At 40.9% G+C, this 19,598-nt stretch overlaps 1 protein-coding gene across 1 annotated transcript; it reads left to right on the forward strand.

The window, feature by feature from the left end:
• The first annotated feature begins 383 nt into the window (after positions 1–383).
• LOC140394018 (UBA-like domain-containing protein 1) lies at positions 384–19,231 on the forward strand. Its single transcript, XM_072480790.1, has 3 exons — positions 384–705; positions 800–859; positions 17,697–19,231. The coding sequence occupies exons 1-3, from the start codon at positions 586–588 to the stop codon at positions 17,985–17,987; spliced, it is 471 nt and encodes a 156-aa protein (XP_072336891.1). The 5' UTR covers positions 384–585; the 3' UTR covers positions 17,988–19,231.
• The last annotated feature ends 367 nt before the right edge of the window (positions 19,232–19,598 follow it).

Below are 19,598 nucleotides of genomic sequence, written 5' to 3' on the forward strand. Positions count from 1 at the left end.
GAGGGTGGGACGCTGGGACAGGTCGCAGCCCGTCGGGGGTGACGTTGTCCTCAGCCAGGTGGAGGGGGGGGAACCGGGTAACGGTACTGTCAATCAGGCGGAGGGGCGGGGATGATCAAGGGATGACCCCCAATCAGGAGGAGGTCTGCGGGTGGGTCGCCAATCAGAAGGTGGAGGCGAGAGGTTCGCCAATCAGGCGGAAGGAGCGGGAGGATGACGTTTCCTGTCAGGCGGAGGGGGGGGTGAGACTGGAGTGACGTTGCCTGTCAGTCAGGCGGAGGGGGTGGGACTGGGGTGACGTTACTGTCCGTCAGTCAGGCGGAGGGGGTGGGACTGGGGTGACGTTACTGTCAGTCAGTCAGGCGGAGGGGCGGGGCTGGGCTGTCTGAGCGCCTTGGTAAATATTTGTATTGGTGTTTGGGAGCCCATGGTGTGTGGGAGCACGTTAGAGCCGGGCCCTGGGAGAAAAACAACAACAAGAGGAGCAGCGGGATAGACAGGCCGGCTCACCCGACCGACAGACACTCACCCTCCTCACACACCACTGATATCAAATACAGACATTGACAGAGCAGCGCGGGCACCATGTCCGTTAATATGGACGAGCTGAAGCACCAAGTGATGATCAATCAATTCGTGCTGACCGCAGGCTGTGCGGCCGACCAGGCCAAGCAACTCTTACAGGCGGCGCACTGGCAGTTCGAGGTAAGGCCGAGGGTGATACTGAGGGAGGGTGTGTGATTCAAACCCAGCTTCCACAAGCCATTCACTGACCCTGTCTCTCTCTCTCTCTCTGTAGACGGCCCTGAGCGCCTTCTTCCAGGAAGCCAATGTCCCGTACAATCATCACCATCAGATGGTAAGCGGTTTGTGGGTTGGGGGGGGGTTGATGATGATGAAGGGGAGAGAAGCCCAGGGTCGGCGTTTACCTCTCCCTCCCCCGGGGCCGGCCGGCGCCGCCATGTTGGGATCGGACAGAAAATAAACAGAGGCAGAGCCGGCTCATCATGTCCGACCCAGCACAGCAAAAAGCCGGATTACAGCCTCCCACTGACTGCACTCTCTCAGCCACTACACCTGGGGAGGGGAGTATGCATTAGCAAATATTCCTCTTCCCCCACCCTCTTGTGGGGTTTATTATATGTGTTTATTTCCCTCCTTATCGAAATGCACATTTTCCCCCATTGGAATATGCTCAATGTTTTACTCATCCCCCACACACATTTCTCCATCGACGGTCAATGCGTTTGTTGGCAAGAGTTTGTCACCGTCTAATGTTGTGATCGTAATGTTATGGTTCCCGCTCGCCACGTTTAAACCTTAAGATCACCAGAAATGTACTTATTTATTTTTCTCTGCAACCTACTGCTTCTCTTTCTCCCCCCCCCCCCTTTTTTTTTACTCCTGCACACAAATTTCAGCCTCAGAATTAAATATTTTCAAGTTGTTGCTGCACCTACTTCATGTGTGGTCAACGCCGCCCTTTTGGTGGGCATGTTTTTTTTGAAAGGGACGGTGTGTGTGTGGCAGGGTTTGTTGGTATATTTGGCTTAACGTATTAGATGTCAGTTGATAGCCTATTGTGTCTTTTTTTAAATGTTGTATTCTGCCTGTGCGCATATATAACTTTCATTTTCGTAAAATGTTATTCATTTTGGTGGTTAAGCAATTAAATACATATTTCCATATTAATCTTCAAACGTGCTTACAAATTAAGTGAAGTAGAATGAAGAGGCTGTTTTTATTAGCCATGCAGATTGTATTTAGAAAGTCGGAAGATTATGGCGCAGCCATTTTTAATCTAATCTATTTTAACGTAAAAAAACTCGGTTATACGCAAACATGTGGCAAAGTCCTTATCTGTGTTTAATATTGCAATAATTTGCACTCTAGTAAAAAGTTTTTGACATTTCTTGTATGAATTAGTTTGGAATGAAAATCTACTGGTGTGTACTGAGGCAGTTATTTGAGGGGTGGGTTGTGCATCTTATCAATGGCTAACTATTTTAAAATGATGAACATCACTACTGCACAAATCTTGTTTAAGGTTGTGGCGAAAATGAGTTATTTTGAACAAACCCTGTTTTTCTTCCCAGACTAAAGAACAAATTGCTATATTTCCAAATTACACTCACTTTCTAAACAGTGGAAGAAGGGAATTTCAAACAAAGTCTTCACAGTTCTAGTGAAATGTTTTGGCATTATTGTGCTTTCTAAAATACTTTTATACGTTATAAAATCTTAAAAGGAGAAATCTCATGAATTGTATTCCTTCACATTCTACAAATGGGGTCCCTGAAATGTGCCATGCCCTCATTTCTATTGAATCACCACTTGCAGCTTTTAAGAGACCATTAGTAGCTATGCACAAAGCTATTGTGTCTAGAGAAAGTAAAAGAGCAACAATGTTTTTGCCTTAAGGATTTAAGTCGATTGCAGCATGAAAAGATGTGATCACTACTTTTATCGCCCCAAATCTCTCCATGTGTCTGTGTTGTGATACCATGTTTATTTCCTACCAGCCGTTTCTCTCCCATCCCCCACATGACAATTCTCACAGTCCTCCATGTAAACACAGGCATTTCCCATTTGGCAGGAAGTTGAACTAAAATGGATTCCCTCTGAAATGGCAGTTCCAGGTTTTGAAGTTTGCTTCTGGAAGATTATGTTGTAAGAATAGGTGGACATTGATTCCATTACTTTGTAATTTTAACAGTTCACTTTTCAAAGGAATAAAATGACATGATTGCTAATTCTTCCATTTTGTATTCTTTATAGTGTGTGCAAGCTATTCATAAGTATCATGCTTTACAGTGCAGTTAGTTTCAATAATAACTTTTCCTGTGCAAATGGTCAAAAAACATTGATGCTGCTGTGGTTTGCCTTCTAGTAAAGTGCAGTCTTAAAATGTGTGATGGCTGTTAAGCAAGAGCTTAAAGAAGGTAGGTAAAATTTAAAAACTTCCTGTGATTGGGAGATTGTCCAGGACTTAGAATTTCTGCAGAGTGCAGAGAGTGTTTGAATTTTGTTCTCCTTGGGGGTTGGGTATGGAAAACTCTGATTTCTATGAATAGAGGCCTTAGATTTGGAAGTGATATCCGTGCTTACTGGAGAACCAGATGTGACCTGCCATTTCAGTTGCATCAGATAAAGCCAAACCTCAAGCAACCTAGTCTCGTCTGCCAGAGCAGCCTGAGATTGCTGGAAATCAGACATTAGTGGATTAACTGCAAGGCTGACAAATGAAAAAAATGATGTGATCACCATTCAGGTTTCTTGATGTGAAAAAGCAAAACACATGCTTAATGTTACATTGACATCAGCTGCTTTTCATTGACACAAAAATATATCATCAAAATTGTGGCCAAAGATGGGTTTCTTCATAAAGTAGAAACTGTTACTATAAACAAATAATGCTTATGGAGACATTTCTAGATACAAAGGACTCTGTATTTACAAAAAGCCAGATGTTTGGGTTTAGTTTTTACTGATTAATTTTTAAATGTAAATATTGTTAGAAAAGAGTTTGTAAGGTGAACAGTGTCTATGGAGAAGGGGGAAATGAAGTGGCAGAGACCATTTTTTAAAGAAAAAAAATAATTGTCTTTCCTCTGGAAGGGCAATATAATTTATTCTAATCAAAAAACACTTTCATTTTTGATTTTTTTTTTTTACCTCCCCTCTTTTATATTTAGAAGCCTAACATTCAAAAGAAAACAAATTTGTATGTCATGGAATTTATATTTAGAAATAAAACTGAAGATTCAAATTTTTATCTTTGTCCTCCAGTTTAGACTGAAACTGCATTAGCATGAAATATGAGTGTTAGTTTTAGTAAAACTCTAGTGTGTTTTGCTTCTTCAGAACTCATTTGAAAATTCACCTTTGCTTGTTGGACATGGGATACGCAGTGAAGTGTATACTCACTTTCCCAAAGATTTGTCAGTAAAGTTTTGAGTGCTTCACTGAAGCATGTGTACGAGGTATTGAGCTAACATTGCTGGTCTCTTACACCCATGTTCACAAGGTTGCAGTCATGGCACAGTGGTTAGCACTGCTGCTGCACAGTGCCAGGACCTGGATTTTATTCCAGTCTTGTGTCACTGTGTGTGGAGTTTGTATGTTCTCCCTGTGTCTGTGTGGGTTTCCTCCAGGTGTTCCGTTTTCCCCTCGCGGTCCAAAGATGGACTGGGCGGCACGGTAGCACAGTGGTTAGTACTGTTGCTTCACAGCTCCAAGGTCCCTGGTTCGATTCCCGGCTTGGGTCACTGACTGTGTGGAGTCTGCACATTCTCCACGTTTCTGCGTGGGTTTCCTCCGGGAGCTCCAGTTTCCTCCCACAAGTCCCTAAAGACGTGCTGTTAGATAATTTGGACATTCTGAATTCTCCCTCTGTGTACCAGAAAAGGCGCTGGAATGTGGCGACTGGGGCTTTACACCGTAACTTCACTGCAGTGTTAATGTAAGCCTACTTGTGACAATAAAGATTATTATTATAGATGTGCAGGTTAGGTGGATTGGCCATGTTAAATTGTCCCTTTGTGTCCAAAGATCTACCGGTTAGGTGGATTGCGCGATATGCACGTGGGGTTATGGGCCTAGATCGAGTGCTCTTTCGGAGGGTTGGTGCAGACTCGATGGGCTGAATGGGCTCCTGCACTGTAGAGATTCAAAATGACTACGACTACTCTTTACAGGGGAAGGCATTGAGGGTTTTATTTTCTCCATTTCCTATTTTCTCCCGTCGTTCATCTGAAAACATTGACTCCTTGCTTGTGTACAATCCAGTGACGTTTTTCTGGTCTCTTGGTTAAGTAATCAGTCTTGCATGTGCACATTCACTTCATACTTGATTATTGTGGGGTGGGGGGATGGTGGCAGTGGGCGTGGTAACCGCCAAACTGCATACAATGTCCACAAATATTTCCTTATCCGGGGCACTGGGCTGGGCTGATTGTGGCACTCATATCACTGTCCTGGCCAATTCCAAATAAGTTGTGGATTAAATCTGGATTCTTCAAATCATATGCTTCAGTTATCTGCAGAGTAAACTAGATGAAGTAGTCCTCAATTTAACAAGAAACAGGAAGATTTAGTTGGTGTTAAATACCCTTTTCCACTTGCACAAAATGAGGTTTTTGTGGCAATCATTAAGTTTTGCTTTAGGTCCTTGGACAATGAATATGGCAACAACAGTGGCAAGGAAAGGAGTACATTTTCTAGAAAAGTAATCAAGTATGAATAACATGAAGCAATGTGTACTACTTGTAAATCCAGATTTATAAGGATTGCAAAATTTTTAGGTGATCCTGTTAAGTAGAGGACACTTGTTAAAAATAATTGAAGGAGATGAGATACTTGTGTTAAACTGGCATTTAAGTCACCAGTTGGTTCATTACAACCATAGGTTCTTTGTATAGTTTGGTAACAAGCAATGTTGTAATTGTATAAGGGTCATACTTGTCCTGATTGTAGCAATACAACCAAGTCTGTTGAGGAACATTTTTACTATTGCATATAAAGATGGCTTATGGTTGTTCAAAGTAATGTGTAACGTTGGATAACAGAACATTGTGTCTTTGCTTTATGAAAGCATATTTTTGAAGATGTAACATCAGGCCTTGCGTTTAAATGTTGGGTCCTATTGGAGTGTGGTGGCAGACATTTTAACCAGCAGCAGAACTAAACTACTTGGTAGAAGAAATGCATTCCAGAGAATAAAGCATGAATGATGATGGGGTATATAGCTCCAATAATACAGGTTTAAGTCAACCAAATTGGCGCACAGGATTTATTTTCCTAATTTACCACTTCTGTTTGTTTTTGTTTATAACACAGGTCCAGGCATGTTTGTTTTTTTATTAATGAACTTGTACGTTTTGTAATTTCAAAGATCCTTGTGTTATCCTTCAAAGTGGAGGTGATGCCTTTTGGACAGACATCATTGGTTTAATTTGAAAACTTATTTATTCTTTCTTCACATCGGAAATAAAAGCAAAACTCGAGGGTAGAAATCATAACAGTGGGTGGGATGGGGGGAGCACATGTAAAGAATGTAACAATAGTTTAGTTTATCTATGAAACCAACATAAGTATCTAGGACACAAACAATCCAGAGACAAGACTGCACACAGGGGAAACATAGTGAGTAGCTTCCAGGACAGAAGGAGGCAGTTGGAAACGTAAGATAGCCATGCAGACAGTATCATACAAGTCTTGACTTGTAAATTCCACATCTTAAAAGGAAAGATCTGTGATGTTTACCACGAGTTAGTTATAAAAGTAAAATAATGGAGACAGTTGTAAATTCAGTATGAAACAATATTGTAAAAATTGTCAAATAATGGCTTTCTGTGTGTGTATCCAGGAAGCTGTCCCAGGGGTTTTGGTGTACCTACTGACTTTGTTTTGTACTAAGTATAGAATGGACCTAAAAGCCTGCAGCCATGTTTGTAACATTATAAATAATCAGAGCATGCAAGTGAAAAAGCTTGACTTTCGTACACCATTTTCAAGCTGAGTCGGAAATCTTTGCAAATGCTTAAACCCACAAAATCTTTCGGATCAATTGTAATTATGTATACAAAACAAGCTCCTCATGCATATTACACTTGTTATTTGGGGCTTACTATTTGGGGAAGCTTCTGTCGGGACTTAAAAACGGCAGCTGTTTAACAGGGATTTTATTTTTTAATGGCTGAATGTTTGACTGTTCTAAATTGTTCTCCCTGCTCTGTATCCAAAAGCCCCAGTATATTGACTGGTTAGTAGAGGTGGCGCAGAAGAAACGTGACAGAAAGAAATTGCATTTGCATTTCCTTAGGACAGGCTTTACAGCCAGTGCATTACTTTTAAACCATATTATGCAGGCAAATATGGCAGAGAAGTTACATATTGCAATTGGAGAGGAAATTGCACTGTTTGACACTAAGCAGGTGAGCTGAACAAGATACAGGTACAAAGTGTTGTGTTTCCACAAGGCAGAGGACCTTACTGAGAATACAGAAGTTGTTTAAAGAGCACAGCAATTTAACTATGGTAAGAATTTCCACCATGACCTTGTACCAAGGACATTGGCGATGTCTGCATGCCGAAGGTTTTTCTTCCCACTCAGGCCAGCTTACAGCATTTTACTTCCCATTCTGCAGCACAGTTTTTAACAGCTTGCTATAACCGAATCTATAACTAGGCTTCACCCAAAAAGAACCTGGAAAAAAAGCTTTGCTGGAAATGATTAGCACAGGAGGCCTTAAGAATGTGAGAATGTGCAAGTTCTCTGGGCTTATACCATCTTTGTCATTTACATGACAGAAATAAGTCATTGGGTCCATACCGACTCCCCATAGAGCAATCCAGTCGATCCCACTCCTCACGTTCATCCCCATAGCCCTGCCAGTTATTTCCTTCAAGTGTCCTTCCAGCTTCCTTTTGAAGTCTGATCATCACCACCCCCGAGGGAAGCGAGTTCCGGATCAGTAACAGTCGTCGTGTTTTAGAGTGGAAAAATGTTCTTTCTCATTTCTCCCCCCACATCTTTTGCCCCAAACCTTTAATCTGTGACACCCAAGTCCTTGTACTATCAGCAAATGGGAATAATCTTTCCTGGTCTACCTTATCTACACTTGCACACATCTATCAAAGCTCCCCACAATCCCCTTGACTTCAAGAAGAGCAATTCCCACCTAATATTCTGAGCGGGAATGGGGGTAAACCTGATTGAGGTGTATAAAATTGAGGGACATAGGAATGAACTTTCCCCCCTTCGTAGAGAGGTCAATAACCATGGGGCATATGGGCAGGAGCATTAGAGGGATTTGAGCAAAAACTTTTTCACCCAGAGGACGGTGGGAATCTGTAACTCACTACCTGAAAGGGTTGTAGTGGCGGGAGCCCACCGCATTTAGATGAGCACTTGAAATGCCATAGCATACAACGCTATGGACCAAGTACTGGAAAATGGGATTAGAATAGATCGGTGTTTGATGGTCGGTGCAGAGATGATGGCTTGACTGGTTTCTTTCTATGCTGTAGAACTCTATGACTGTGACTCCATGTGTGAAACCTAGGATCCCATATATGCTTTGCTAATCTCGCACTCTATGTCCTGCCTCCTTCAAAGATTGATGTACATGCGCCCTAGGCCCCTCTGTAGCTGCACATTCTTTAGAATTATACAATTAAATCCCTCTCCTCTCCCTGTCACTTCTGCTGATCACCTCGGACATCTCTGTATTGAGTTAACATCTGCCATGTGTCTGCCCATTCTGCTAACCCATCTGTGTTCTGTGGTTCTCATTTTCCTCACTATTTGGTATCATCGGGAAATATTACTCTGTATTTCAATAAGCCCAAGTCATTTATATTTTGCAATGAAGGCAGTGATCCTAGCACTGACCCTTGGAGAGCACCACTGACTACCTACCACCCAACCCAGAAAAAAGCAGGCATTATGGATTACTGACTGATAAACTGACTGGCCCGCATTTGCTAGGACAATCCTTGCACCCAATTGCCATTCTCCAATCCTCTGACACCTCCATATTTAGGGAAGATTCAGACAAGTCCTTCTGATATCTCCATCCCCACTTCCTTTGGCAACATGGAATGCAAGCCATCCCAGGCCAAGTGTCTTATTTACCCTAAGCATGTTCAGCCTTTCCAATGCCTTTTCAATTTTTACATTATCCATTTCCTATGCGGCTGATATTTTGCTGGATTCCTCTTAGTAAGCAAAGAACTTGTTCTAACCCTGCACTCTGCCACGAAGTGTTTACCGCCACCTTTGTCTGTAATAATAATCGCTTATTGTCACAAGTAGGCTTCAATGAAGTTACTGTGAAAAGCCCCTAGTCACCACATTCTGGTGCCTGTTTGGGGAGGCCGGAATGGGAATTGAACCCGCGCTGCTGCATTGTTCTGCATTACAAGCCAGCTGTTTAGCCCATTGTGCTAAACCAGCCCCAGCATAGGACCCACTCCAACTCTTATTTCCTGCTTACTATTTACATGCTGGTGGGAAATTTTGGGTTTCCTTTTATGTAAACTACTGTTCAATTCTCATCTTTGTCTTTGCTAGGCTTATTTTCCTCTTCTCCCTTCTCAATTTATTTCACTTCACCTGGTTCTCACTTAAATAATTCATCTAACATGCATCATGCACCCTCCTTTTTTTTCATCATTCGTCATCCAAGGAGCACTGTTTTTGGCTCCCTAGCCTGTACCTGAAACATCTTCCACTGAGCACCCATTGTTGCAATCGTTTTCCTGGCTTCACTTTATCCTATCTAGATCCTAGCTTTCCCACTTTTATTTAGAAGTTCTGTATTATTCCGTTTTTCTTATCCTATTAATTCATGTACTGCCCCTGAGGCCATTTCATTCTCTTGGATGTTACACGGCCAGCACTGTAAACCTTTTCCTTTTTGATGGGTATCACGCAAGCGACGATACATGGTCCCACTGCTGCAGAAGATGCCGGCGCCTTTGAGCAGTATGCATTACTCACTAATGTTGCAAGCGTCAGCACATTTACCCTAGGAGTTTAGATAGTAAGCTTCAAATGGGCACATCGGGAAGCACTGGGCAAGTATGGGAAGAATGAGAACTTGAAGGATGGTTGTATTTATCCCTAGCTGTGGTGCCTTGGGATTCAAGCTTCGTGGTGCCTTTTTTTGTAAAGATACTTATGTGGGCCCTAATGTTTTATTCATCCATTTATAGGCATGCCTAACACCCTGCAAATGTTGATAATATGAAGGAATTCATTAGTCTCCGTTGCACACAAAGGCATCTCAGTAGCTCAGTCCACCATGAAGTATTTGGGGATTGTGGGGCCTAGAATAGGCTACTTTGCCCTTGTTTAATATATGAAGAACCTTTTAGAGTGCGCTATTTTTCAGGATTATTTGCCCCATGGTTTGCTTCAATTCAAATCACTATACTAAGGTGTGAGTGCTTACTTGACTTTACATTTTTTCATGAGATGCATGTTGCTAGCAAGGTCAGCATTTGTTAGCCATCCGTAATTACCTTCAAGAAGATGATGGTGTGCTGCCACTTTGAACAACATAAGTCTATACGGTTTTGGTATAGTGCTGTTAGGAAGGGAGTACCAGGTTTTGACACAGTGAGGGAATAGTGATATCGGTTAAAGTCAGGATGGTGTGTAAATAGGACGGGAGCTTGCTGCTGGTAGTGTTCCAATACATTTGCTGCCCTTGTCCTAGGTGGTAGAGATTGTGGGTTTAGAAGCTCCTGTCAAGGAGGCTTGGCGTGGTGGTGGATGGCTGCTAGTTAAGCAGCCTACTTTATCCTGAATGGTCTTGAGCTTTTTGAGTGGTGTTGGAGAGTATTCCATCGCATTCCTGACATGCCAGGAATTTGATAGTGGGGGATTCAGTGCTTGTAATGTCATTGAATGCCATGAGGAGATGGTTGGATTATCTTGTGTTGGAGATGGTCATTGCCTGGCACTTTGTGTGGCGTGAATGTTTATTGCCACTTGTCTGCTCGCATCTGAATGTTATCCAGCTCTGGCTGCATATGGGTGATTTCCATATTAATCCACCAATACATCCTGCACTTCATTTGAAAATACTTCCATCCTTTTCCTTTGCACATCATGCTGGAAATATTCAGGTCAAGCAACTTCTGTAGAGAGAGAAACAGAGTTGATGTTAACCTTTCATTGAATGTTTAGTCTTTCCAGAAATTTGTTTTTATTTTGAATTTCCAGCATCTGCTGTCATTTATATTTTTATTACTGAAATTAAGGCCCATAACTTGCTCCAGACTGGCAATCTCAGGCGGATTTTCACTCTTGACTAACTTACCCATGTTGATATTCCGAAGCCCCTATCTTGCCCAACCTTCCTCACACCAGCTGGGTAAGACTGGAGCAGTGAAGTGTGCCCTCCGCTGCATCGGTTTGGAGTAACTGGGGCACAGGGAAGAAAGGAATGCTCCCTTTTTGCAGCACTAGCTTCCATAAAGGAGATGTTTAAAGGGATGATTTAAAGAGAAATGGCAAGTTTCAACGGTTACTTGGGTTGGACTGGGTGGGAGCAGGGAGAAGGTCTCCTGGGAGGTCGTGTGTCAGGGGTATTACATGCAAGGCTGGGTCTGGGTTTTTTAAATCATTATTCTGGAGTTAGTTTTTTCCCCCCCAGCTAATTCTTTCAGATTAAAACTGGCAGAACCATCTGAAGTGAATGACTTTAAATTGCTTTGTCGAATGTTTCCTAGTCCAGCGCAATTGTCCAGTGTAAGTTAGCATTTTGGGTAATTGCTGGGTAGGCCCGAACGTGTGAACTTCCTGGAGGGATTCCCCGGCGCATCAATGGAGTGCCCCTAAATGCGAAGCTGAGGAACCACGAAGTTATGGGCCTAACAGAGCATATCAAAATTGATCAGTTTAAAATATCAATGCCAGATTGCTTCATTTAGCTGAAAATGAACATTCTTTTGTTCAGTCAGCAACTGAACCATCCAGACCAATAAAGACCAGGTTTAATCCTGAGAGTGGGATTAGTTCATTTAGTTCAGAATAACATGAATAACTGTGACATTGGTAAACCCAGATCAGGGAGGATAAAATCAGCAAAGGTTTCCCTGAAGGAAGTGTTTATTGGAGCTGAAAAAAAGCAATCAGACTTGGCTGTGATGCCTGCTCCCTTGCTAATATTTGGACACTGCATTGCCCTAGAATTTGCTGGGGTGGGATGTCTTGCAGCAAAACCTTTGGACCTTTTCCTTCTCCCTTCTGACAGAAAGAAAAAGTACGAAAATAAAATTAATTGAATTTGTTCAGTTTCTTGAGATTAATTTGTCAGTAGGATTGAGACTCTGCCAACACAGTTATTCCCTTTTGTGGCCAGGGATGTTGGATAGCATCTTAGAAACCTAAATCTCATACTTAAACTGGTCCTTGTGGCCTTAAGTACCAGCCCTAACTTTCTGTGGTAAATTTAACTGGTAATTAATGCAGCATTTTCTTAGCTCATTGGGAGGTTGACTGTGACCTGCCATATTCACAGAGCAGCATAAAGGCTCCAGCAGTTTGAGGTCATTTGCAACTTGCTGGGTATCCCTTCCTCGCCACAAGTTTCTGGATCTAATAGCAACTCTCTCTGCATTATACTCATTATTATTTTCCCAGCCAATTCTGTCCATTTCTGTTTAGGCCATGTAGGTGAAAATAAACACATGGAAAAATACCAGAGTGCTGCCAGGACCCATGGTGCCATGCTCCAGCATATGCAATTTCTTCAGAGCAAGGGATGTGTGAGGCCTTCTGTTGATTATCCTTAAGTTTTTTTTTTTTTTTTGTCTGCTTTTGTTTTAAAAAAGCAATGTCACCACACTTCATTCATAATTGCTGGCTTTGTTGTGCTATGGGAAAAATGTGCATCATGTGAGGTACAATATCTAGAGCCGAGTCCTGTAAATAGTTTACAGTTTATAGCGACAATGGAAACTTCATTCCATTTTTTTAAATGGCTGGTGTTTACATCACCACATTTTTTTTCATTTTGTGGATTACAACCTTCTCCTCCATACTGCTCTATCAATGACTGAAAAGAAACCAGTTGCACCAGTTCTCTCACTACTCAACCTTGTAACCTAGCCAGCAACTGCTGGATTAAGTTCAATGAATGCAGTTGGCTATGGATGACATTTTCAGTCCATCGCAGCTGAACTGTTTGGCCATCTGTAGCAGATGTGTTTGTAAATAAATGTGAATCCATAAATTCAAAACATCAAATTCAAAAAATGCCGTTGGGTTCTTTATTTTGAACATGCTGTTGCTAAATTGTGACCTCCAGCAATAACAAATAAAAATAAATTGTTACTGCACATTTAAAGTTTCTCCTTTGTCTCACCATTCCTCTTTGACTGGGATTCCACTAGCGAGACAATCTGGATATGATGTCTGGGGTGGGGGCCCCTAACCAGAACATAACATTTCCTCAGGCACAGTCATTTTCAATGCTGCTTTTAACTGGTGAAATAAATGTCCCACTTCGGTTGGCACTTGAGCTGTGCCCAAGTGTGCATGTATCTAATTTTTCTTTCTGTGATGCATAATGCTTTCAGATTTTTTCTCAATGTTACAGCGGGGCAGTTGCTTAGAACTTATTTTCTGTTCAGCTATACCCTGCATTTAACAATAACATGGGAGTAGAGGTTTTTGAAACTGCTGAGGTTGTAATACACATTTTTGATGTTTTGGCCATTCTGAATCCATGTAGAAATTTGAACAAAGAATCTAATTTTAAGAAATATTAAACCTGTTTAGAGAGGGGAAGGAGGGACACCTTGTTAAAACAATAATGCTGTTCCAAGTTATTTAAAAATCTTTCACTGGACTGTTACTTCCATCCGTACAGCAATCTAACTAAAAACAAGCCTGTAATAATGCACTGTACTATAAAAAGTAAATATAGGTACAATGTCCAGATAGCAACCAGTTTTCCAGTTGTTGCCCCAGCAACAAGGAGAGATTATTGTGTGATATTTGTCATACGGGGTTGGTGTCAATTTTACACTGAACATATTGTACTGTACTTGAGCTGGATGTGGAAAGTGGTTTCCAGACAAAACAAAACTGCGAGGCATCTGTTGGGATTGCAAATTTATGCACCTAAATGTTTCATAACACTTGTTAAGACACTAAAACCCGATGCATCAAATAATTATATTGTCCTAGCCAAAACATTGTGTATTCCAAGATGACTTGTTTGACAAAATAAACATTATTTTCACGCTGGTGACTTTGCTTGTGAATAAGCCCAAGTATATACAAACATTATTTTCTTTAGGTTCTTTTGCAATATAAATTTACTAGATACGAAGTTCAGATCGCTGAAGTTCTAACTGCATTCCGTGTTTTCCGAGAATATATTGCATGTGTTGCATCCTACATTTATGTTGCTACTTTTCGCTTTTTAAGAAATGGAGATAGTTGTTACCTTAACATTCTAATTAAATTATACAAAATACTTTATCCATACTGAATGTGGGTAGTAACTGACTACATGTTTTTATAAAAGGATTGAAACAAGTAAACTGTTCAAGGAAGCATATTTCGCAAAAATTTCAAAATTGTTCCTGGTGGCTTTGGGACAGAGCCAGGATTGCCTTGGATCACCTGTACACAATACACTACATTTGGCTTATTGAATAATTTCACAGCTCAGTAGATTGGCAAGCAAAGGGTTTGACAAAGCCACAAATGTCCATTTTACATTGCAATTGTATATCTATACTCCCGTGACAGGCAAAATAAAAATATAATTTTATATAAGTGGAATGACTTTGAAGATTTGGACATTTATAGGACAAAATCTTCATGATTGTTTTCTTTCTTGGCAAGTATGATGACTCATGCATGTAGCATCTTTAGTCAAACCTAAATCTTCATATCCAAACTGGGAATGAGCTATAGACTATTGAATTACTACAGAATTAATTAATGGCTCGACATTCATTTCTCTCACAACATTTTATTTTTGTATTGAATGCCTATTTTCAAACTTTTCTTTTTATAAATTAGAGTACCCAATTCATTTTTTCCAATTAATGGGCAATTTAGCATGGCCAATCTACCTAACCTGCACATTTTTGGATTGTGGGGGCAAAACCCATGCAAACACGGGGAGAATGTGCAAACTTCACACGGACAGTGACCCAGAGCCAGGATCGAACCTGGGACTGCGCCACTGTGCTGCCCTCCCAAACTTTTTTATGAGCTGAAAACTTAAGGAGTCTTGTGAATTGTCGCAAGCAAACAACACTGATCTATCGTAGTGTTATATGTGCTACGAAAAATGTTTATTGTGAGGCAAAACTTCCAAAGCAAGAGTCTGTTGGGATGGAATTATCACAGTAACAGAATAACACTTTTCAAGTTTCAAGGCATATACTGCATTCAATTCAAAGTGATCCTACCTCACCCCAATCCCCAGTTTTCTGTCTGCGATTGGAAAATACTTTCACTTCTGACCCTTTCTTGAGAATAGTTTCATAGGGCCCAGTGGCCATTTACATAGGGGATTTTAACACACTGCTGAAGTTACTGATTAAGGCAGAGACCTTGTTAACATTTGCGGATAAGTTGCTGAAGGAAGAGATATGAAAACGGGGCAGGTACATGGGATTAGTGCAACTGTTTATCAATTGAATAAACACCAACATTGACTAAGTGAAATGGCTTGTTTCCGAATGCAATTCGGAAAAAAATGTTAGAGCAAGAGTATTATGAGACTCTTTGATTGTAGGAAATGTCACCTGTAGCACATTTTAAATCTTTGGTGTCTGGATAAAGCTCAAAATTAGAGACTCTGGTAAGCAATTCATGGCCATCCTTTTCTTTCTATTCCCTAAATATTTAGCACCTGCAAGGGATCAAATCTTGGAGGATGATCTTGATCTATATTGTTCATTGCATCTCCAGGCGATGCATTTACTTAGTGAGTCCTATAGCCACATCGCAAACTATTTGATGTAGATGCATTACAATTACTCTTTCTAAAATACTTCTCGTGTAGCATCTTTTATATTTCTGAAAACTTGTCTGAATTTCCATAGATACCCAAGATTCCCTTGCACATACTATTCTCCCCTCTTGAAAGGAAAAATAGTCCTGAAGTCTATTTGTGAGCAATTCTTTTGTTACTGAGTCATTGGCAACCGTTCATAGATGTAAACCAAAATTCCTGCTTTTAAAAAAAAAAGTGACAGCATGTTATGAAGTCCTCTTTGGATCGATGATGGAGTTGCGGATAGCGATGAGGACTGTCAGAGGATACAGCAGGATTTATATTGTTTGGAGACTTGGGCGGAGAGATGGCAGATGGAGTTTAATCCGGACAAATGTGAGGTAATGCATTTTGGAAGGTCTAATGCAGGTAGGGAATATACATTGAATGGTAGAACCCTCAAGAGTATTTAATGTCAAAGAGATCTAGGAGTACAGGTCCACAGGTCACTGAAAGGGGCAACACAGGTGGAGAAGGTAGTCAAGAAGGCATACGGCATGCTTGCCTTCATTGGCCGGGGCATTGAGTATAAGAATTGGCAAGCCATGTTGCAACTGTATAGAACCTTAGTTAGGCCACACTTGGAGTATAGTGTTCAATTCTGGTCGCCACACTACCAGAGGCTTTAGAGAGGGTGCAGAAGAGATTTACCAGAATGTTGCCTGGTATGGAGGGCATTAGCTATGAGGAGCGGTTGAATAAACTCGGTTTGTTCTCACTGGAATGACGGAGGTTGAGGGGCGACCTGATAGAGGTCTACAAAATTATGAGGGGCATAGACAGATTGGATAGTCAGAGGCTTTTCCCCAGGGTAGAGGGGTCAATTACTCGGGGGCATAGGTTTAAGGTGAGAGGGGCAAGGTTTAGAGTAGATGTACGAGGCAAGTTTTTTACGCAGAGGGTAGTGGGTGCCTGGAACTCTCTACCGGAGGAGGTGGTGGAAGCAGGGACGATAGTGACATTTAAGGGGCATCTTGACAAATACATGAATAGGATGGGAATAGAGGGATAGGGACCCTGGAAGTGTAGAAGATTGTAGTTTAGTCAGGCAGCAGGGGCTTGGAGGGCCGAAGGGCCTGTTCCTGTGCTGTACGCTTCTTTGTTCTTGTTCTTTGTTAACCTGTGAATGGTAGCACAGCAAGTTTCAGCGTTTTAGATAAATATTTCTCATAGTTAAACTAACCTATCCCAGCATTCTGTTCATTACCAGCATGTGTGAAATGGGGCCATGTGCATGCCTACAGCCCAACAGGAAAGTGTGAATATAATTTAGTTGGCAAACTGGCACTCTTGTCTAAGTTCCCAGTGTCTCTTTTGCCCTCCAGTTGATGTCTTTCTGATGTAGCTTCCCACAAATATTTCAGGCAGTTGAGCTCTCCAGCTAATTCAGTATTGACCTGGGGTAGCCCTTCTGTGTGCATCAGCTGCCATAGATGAGTATAATTCTGAACCATTGGCCAAGTTCAGTCCTGAAATTTGAATATTGCTCCACACATTAGAATTTCCTGATTAACACTGCTGCCTCACGGCACCGGATCATTGTCCATGTTGAGTTTTCACATTCTCCCTGTGTGTGCGTGGGTCTCAGCCCCACAACCCAAAGATGTGCAGGGTAGGTGGATTGGCCATGCTAAATTGCCCCTTTGGAAAAAAAAAGAATTGGGTATCCTTAAAATTAAGAAAAATAAATTCCTCATTACCTCACTTCCAGCATTTGGGGGATGAGGGCGAGACATGCACGTTATTGCAGAGTAGTTTAAGTTGAGTTCTCTCCAGTTTCAGTCAAGTAATGTCAACAACCATCATTTCTCTCTTCAATAATATTTTATTTGGAACCATTTATTGCTATAAATGATTTGTTTCTGTCCAGCTATAGCTATGTTAATTAAACAGCATCCAATTTCTGACGTGTGGCCAGATTGACTTTCCCAAGTAGTGTACATTGGGCATGGACTTCCTCCATTGTTTGCTTTCTCCTTTTCCTACCCTAGCACAGTCCTCAAACCAAGTGATTGCTGCCCATAAATGGCACAGATGTGAAAAGTGTAATTGCAGTGGATTGACTCTACTGTAAAAATTACTTTCTTGTGTGATCATTTAAGTTGCTAAATTGTCATTAGTTGAGGTGTCTTGACTTTTGTTCTTATATTTTTACAGATGTGCACTCCAGCTAATACACCTGCAACGCCTCCTAATTTTCCAGATGCACTTACGATGTTCTCAAGGCTGAAGGCTTCAGAAAGCTTCAACAGTAGCAGCCCAATTGCCTCGATGGCAACATCTCCTCCTCCTGTAAACTTCAACTCAGGCTGGCCCATGTCGCCCCCAAGTCAGCAGGGCATGTGGACTCCAGCATCACCAACTCCACATACTGGCTGGCCAGCAGCAATGTCCCAACAAACCACCTCAGAACAGAAGGTTAATGTTGCCATGGAGGCTGAAAGATGAGGCCCAGTTAAGGCTTTGTAGATTAAGCGGGAAAAATCTTGCATGGGTCAATATGAAATAGTTTCTGTTGTATTGTGCTGCAGCTAATCTGAACTGAAGGAATACAATAGGGAAGATTCAACTTCATAGCAGAAGAATTATGGGTCCAGCAATTTTCAAAACCAAACATTGTTTCTGGAGTTTGCATGTGTGTGACACAATTTTTAAAAAACTTTCAAGACCATCAACTTCAAAATGGAATTGTTAACTTTGAGAAACTTGTTTTTGATCGTTGACCCTTCAAAAGGAACCTATCAGTGATTAGCTGCTATATCAGAGACAACCATGAAGATCACTAATGGTTTTTAAAGATTACTCCGTAACTTTTTTTGCAGTAAAATGGTGGCAGTTGTCTAATGAATTACAGGGTTGGGAGTGTACGGAGTTGCAACAACGGACAATTACAAAAAATAATAAACTTTAATACAGGGATTGCAAAGTAGGTTTTCGAATCATTGCTTATCTTTGTGTTTGGTTTGTGAATGAGGTTATTTTGGAGGAAAGGAGAGCTAGGAAAGCAGTCAATAGTGTACTGACTGCAGGCAGACTACTACAGTAAGGTTTTAATGTTTTATAAAAAAAAAAGTGCCATTGCATGATACTGTACATTAAAATATAAACCTTGAAAAAAACTTAAGTTTAAAAAAAAAAAAAAAAAAAATGTGTTTTGCTACTCTTAACAACCGTGTGATAGAATTTAAATTCACTTTAGCAACAGTTGCAATGGATACAGGTTTGTCTTTTTTGTCAAACTTGAACTATATAAATTTTTGTACTACGTTATGCACAGACAGGGAGTATCGATTTATTTCTAGAATTGTTTTATCTATTTTATCACTTTTCTCATTGCTGTCCTTCTATGCTGTCATGTCCCTACTTCTGGAATGTTAATGATCAAGAGGAACCCAAGTTGGCGAAACAAATCTTTGCACAAATTGTTTCCTTTACTTCTAAATGGAGATTTCATGCTTCTTAAGGATTGCTTGTTCTGAATAGATTGATTTTTTTTTTTAATGGTAACTGTTCCGCAATATTTGTGGAGTACCTGATGAATAATTAACTTATCCTTGTGTTGCTAAATATTGTATGTACTAATGGTACTCTTCCTGTACTGATCTTATATTTAACCTTAGCAGGTGGTAAGTATGCCATCAGTTTTAAAAAATTAATAATTCTGAAGCACAATAAAATATGAATTGAAATGATCTGAAGATTCAGTCGCTCAATTGTGCTTGTTTTTAAAAAGGGTGTATCCGTTTTCAGCGGACACCTGCACCTCCAACAGCAGAAGCTAGTTCTGTTCTACACAGGATATATGCAGACTGAAAAATATTAATCTTGGAGCATAACTCTCAAGCCTAAAGACTGTGTGTGACTTGTGTAGCCCAATTTGCTAATGACTTTGTGTAAGCATTGGGTACAATTGGATAATTTGTTCATAAGTTATTTTCATTTAACTTGGGTGCAACATTGTACATCTATTCTTGTAGGAATTGCAATTATCGAAGAGCATGTGCTGAGATCTGTGACTATAGAATAATGTAGGCATGCTGGTGTGGAATCAGCTTAATG

Source organism: Scyliorhinus torazame, chromosome 17 (genome assembly GCF_047496885.1).
Source record: "Scyliorhinus torazame isolate Kashiwa2021f chromosome 17, sScyTor2.1, whole genome shotgun sequence".
Taxonomy (NCBI): domain Eukaryota; kingdom Metazoa; phylum Chordata; class Chondrichthyes; order Carcharhiniformes; family Scyliorhinidae; genus Scyliorhinus; species Scyliorhinus torazame.

Bases quoted from the DNA above. Each gene is read 5' to 3' on its own strand.
- LOC140394018 (XM_072480790.1), top strand. From the start codon at position 586: ATGTCCGTTAATATGGACGAGCTGAAGCACCAAGTGATGATCAATCAA. The intron at 706-799 runs GTAAGGCCGAGG...CTCTCTCTGTAG, and splicing joins CGGCGCACTGGCAGTTCGAG to ACGGCCCTGAGCGCCTTCTT. The intron at 860-17,696 runs GTAAGCGGTTTG...ATATTTTTACAG, and splicing joins ACAATCATCACCATCAGATG to ATGTGCACTCCAGCTAATAC.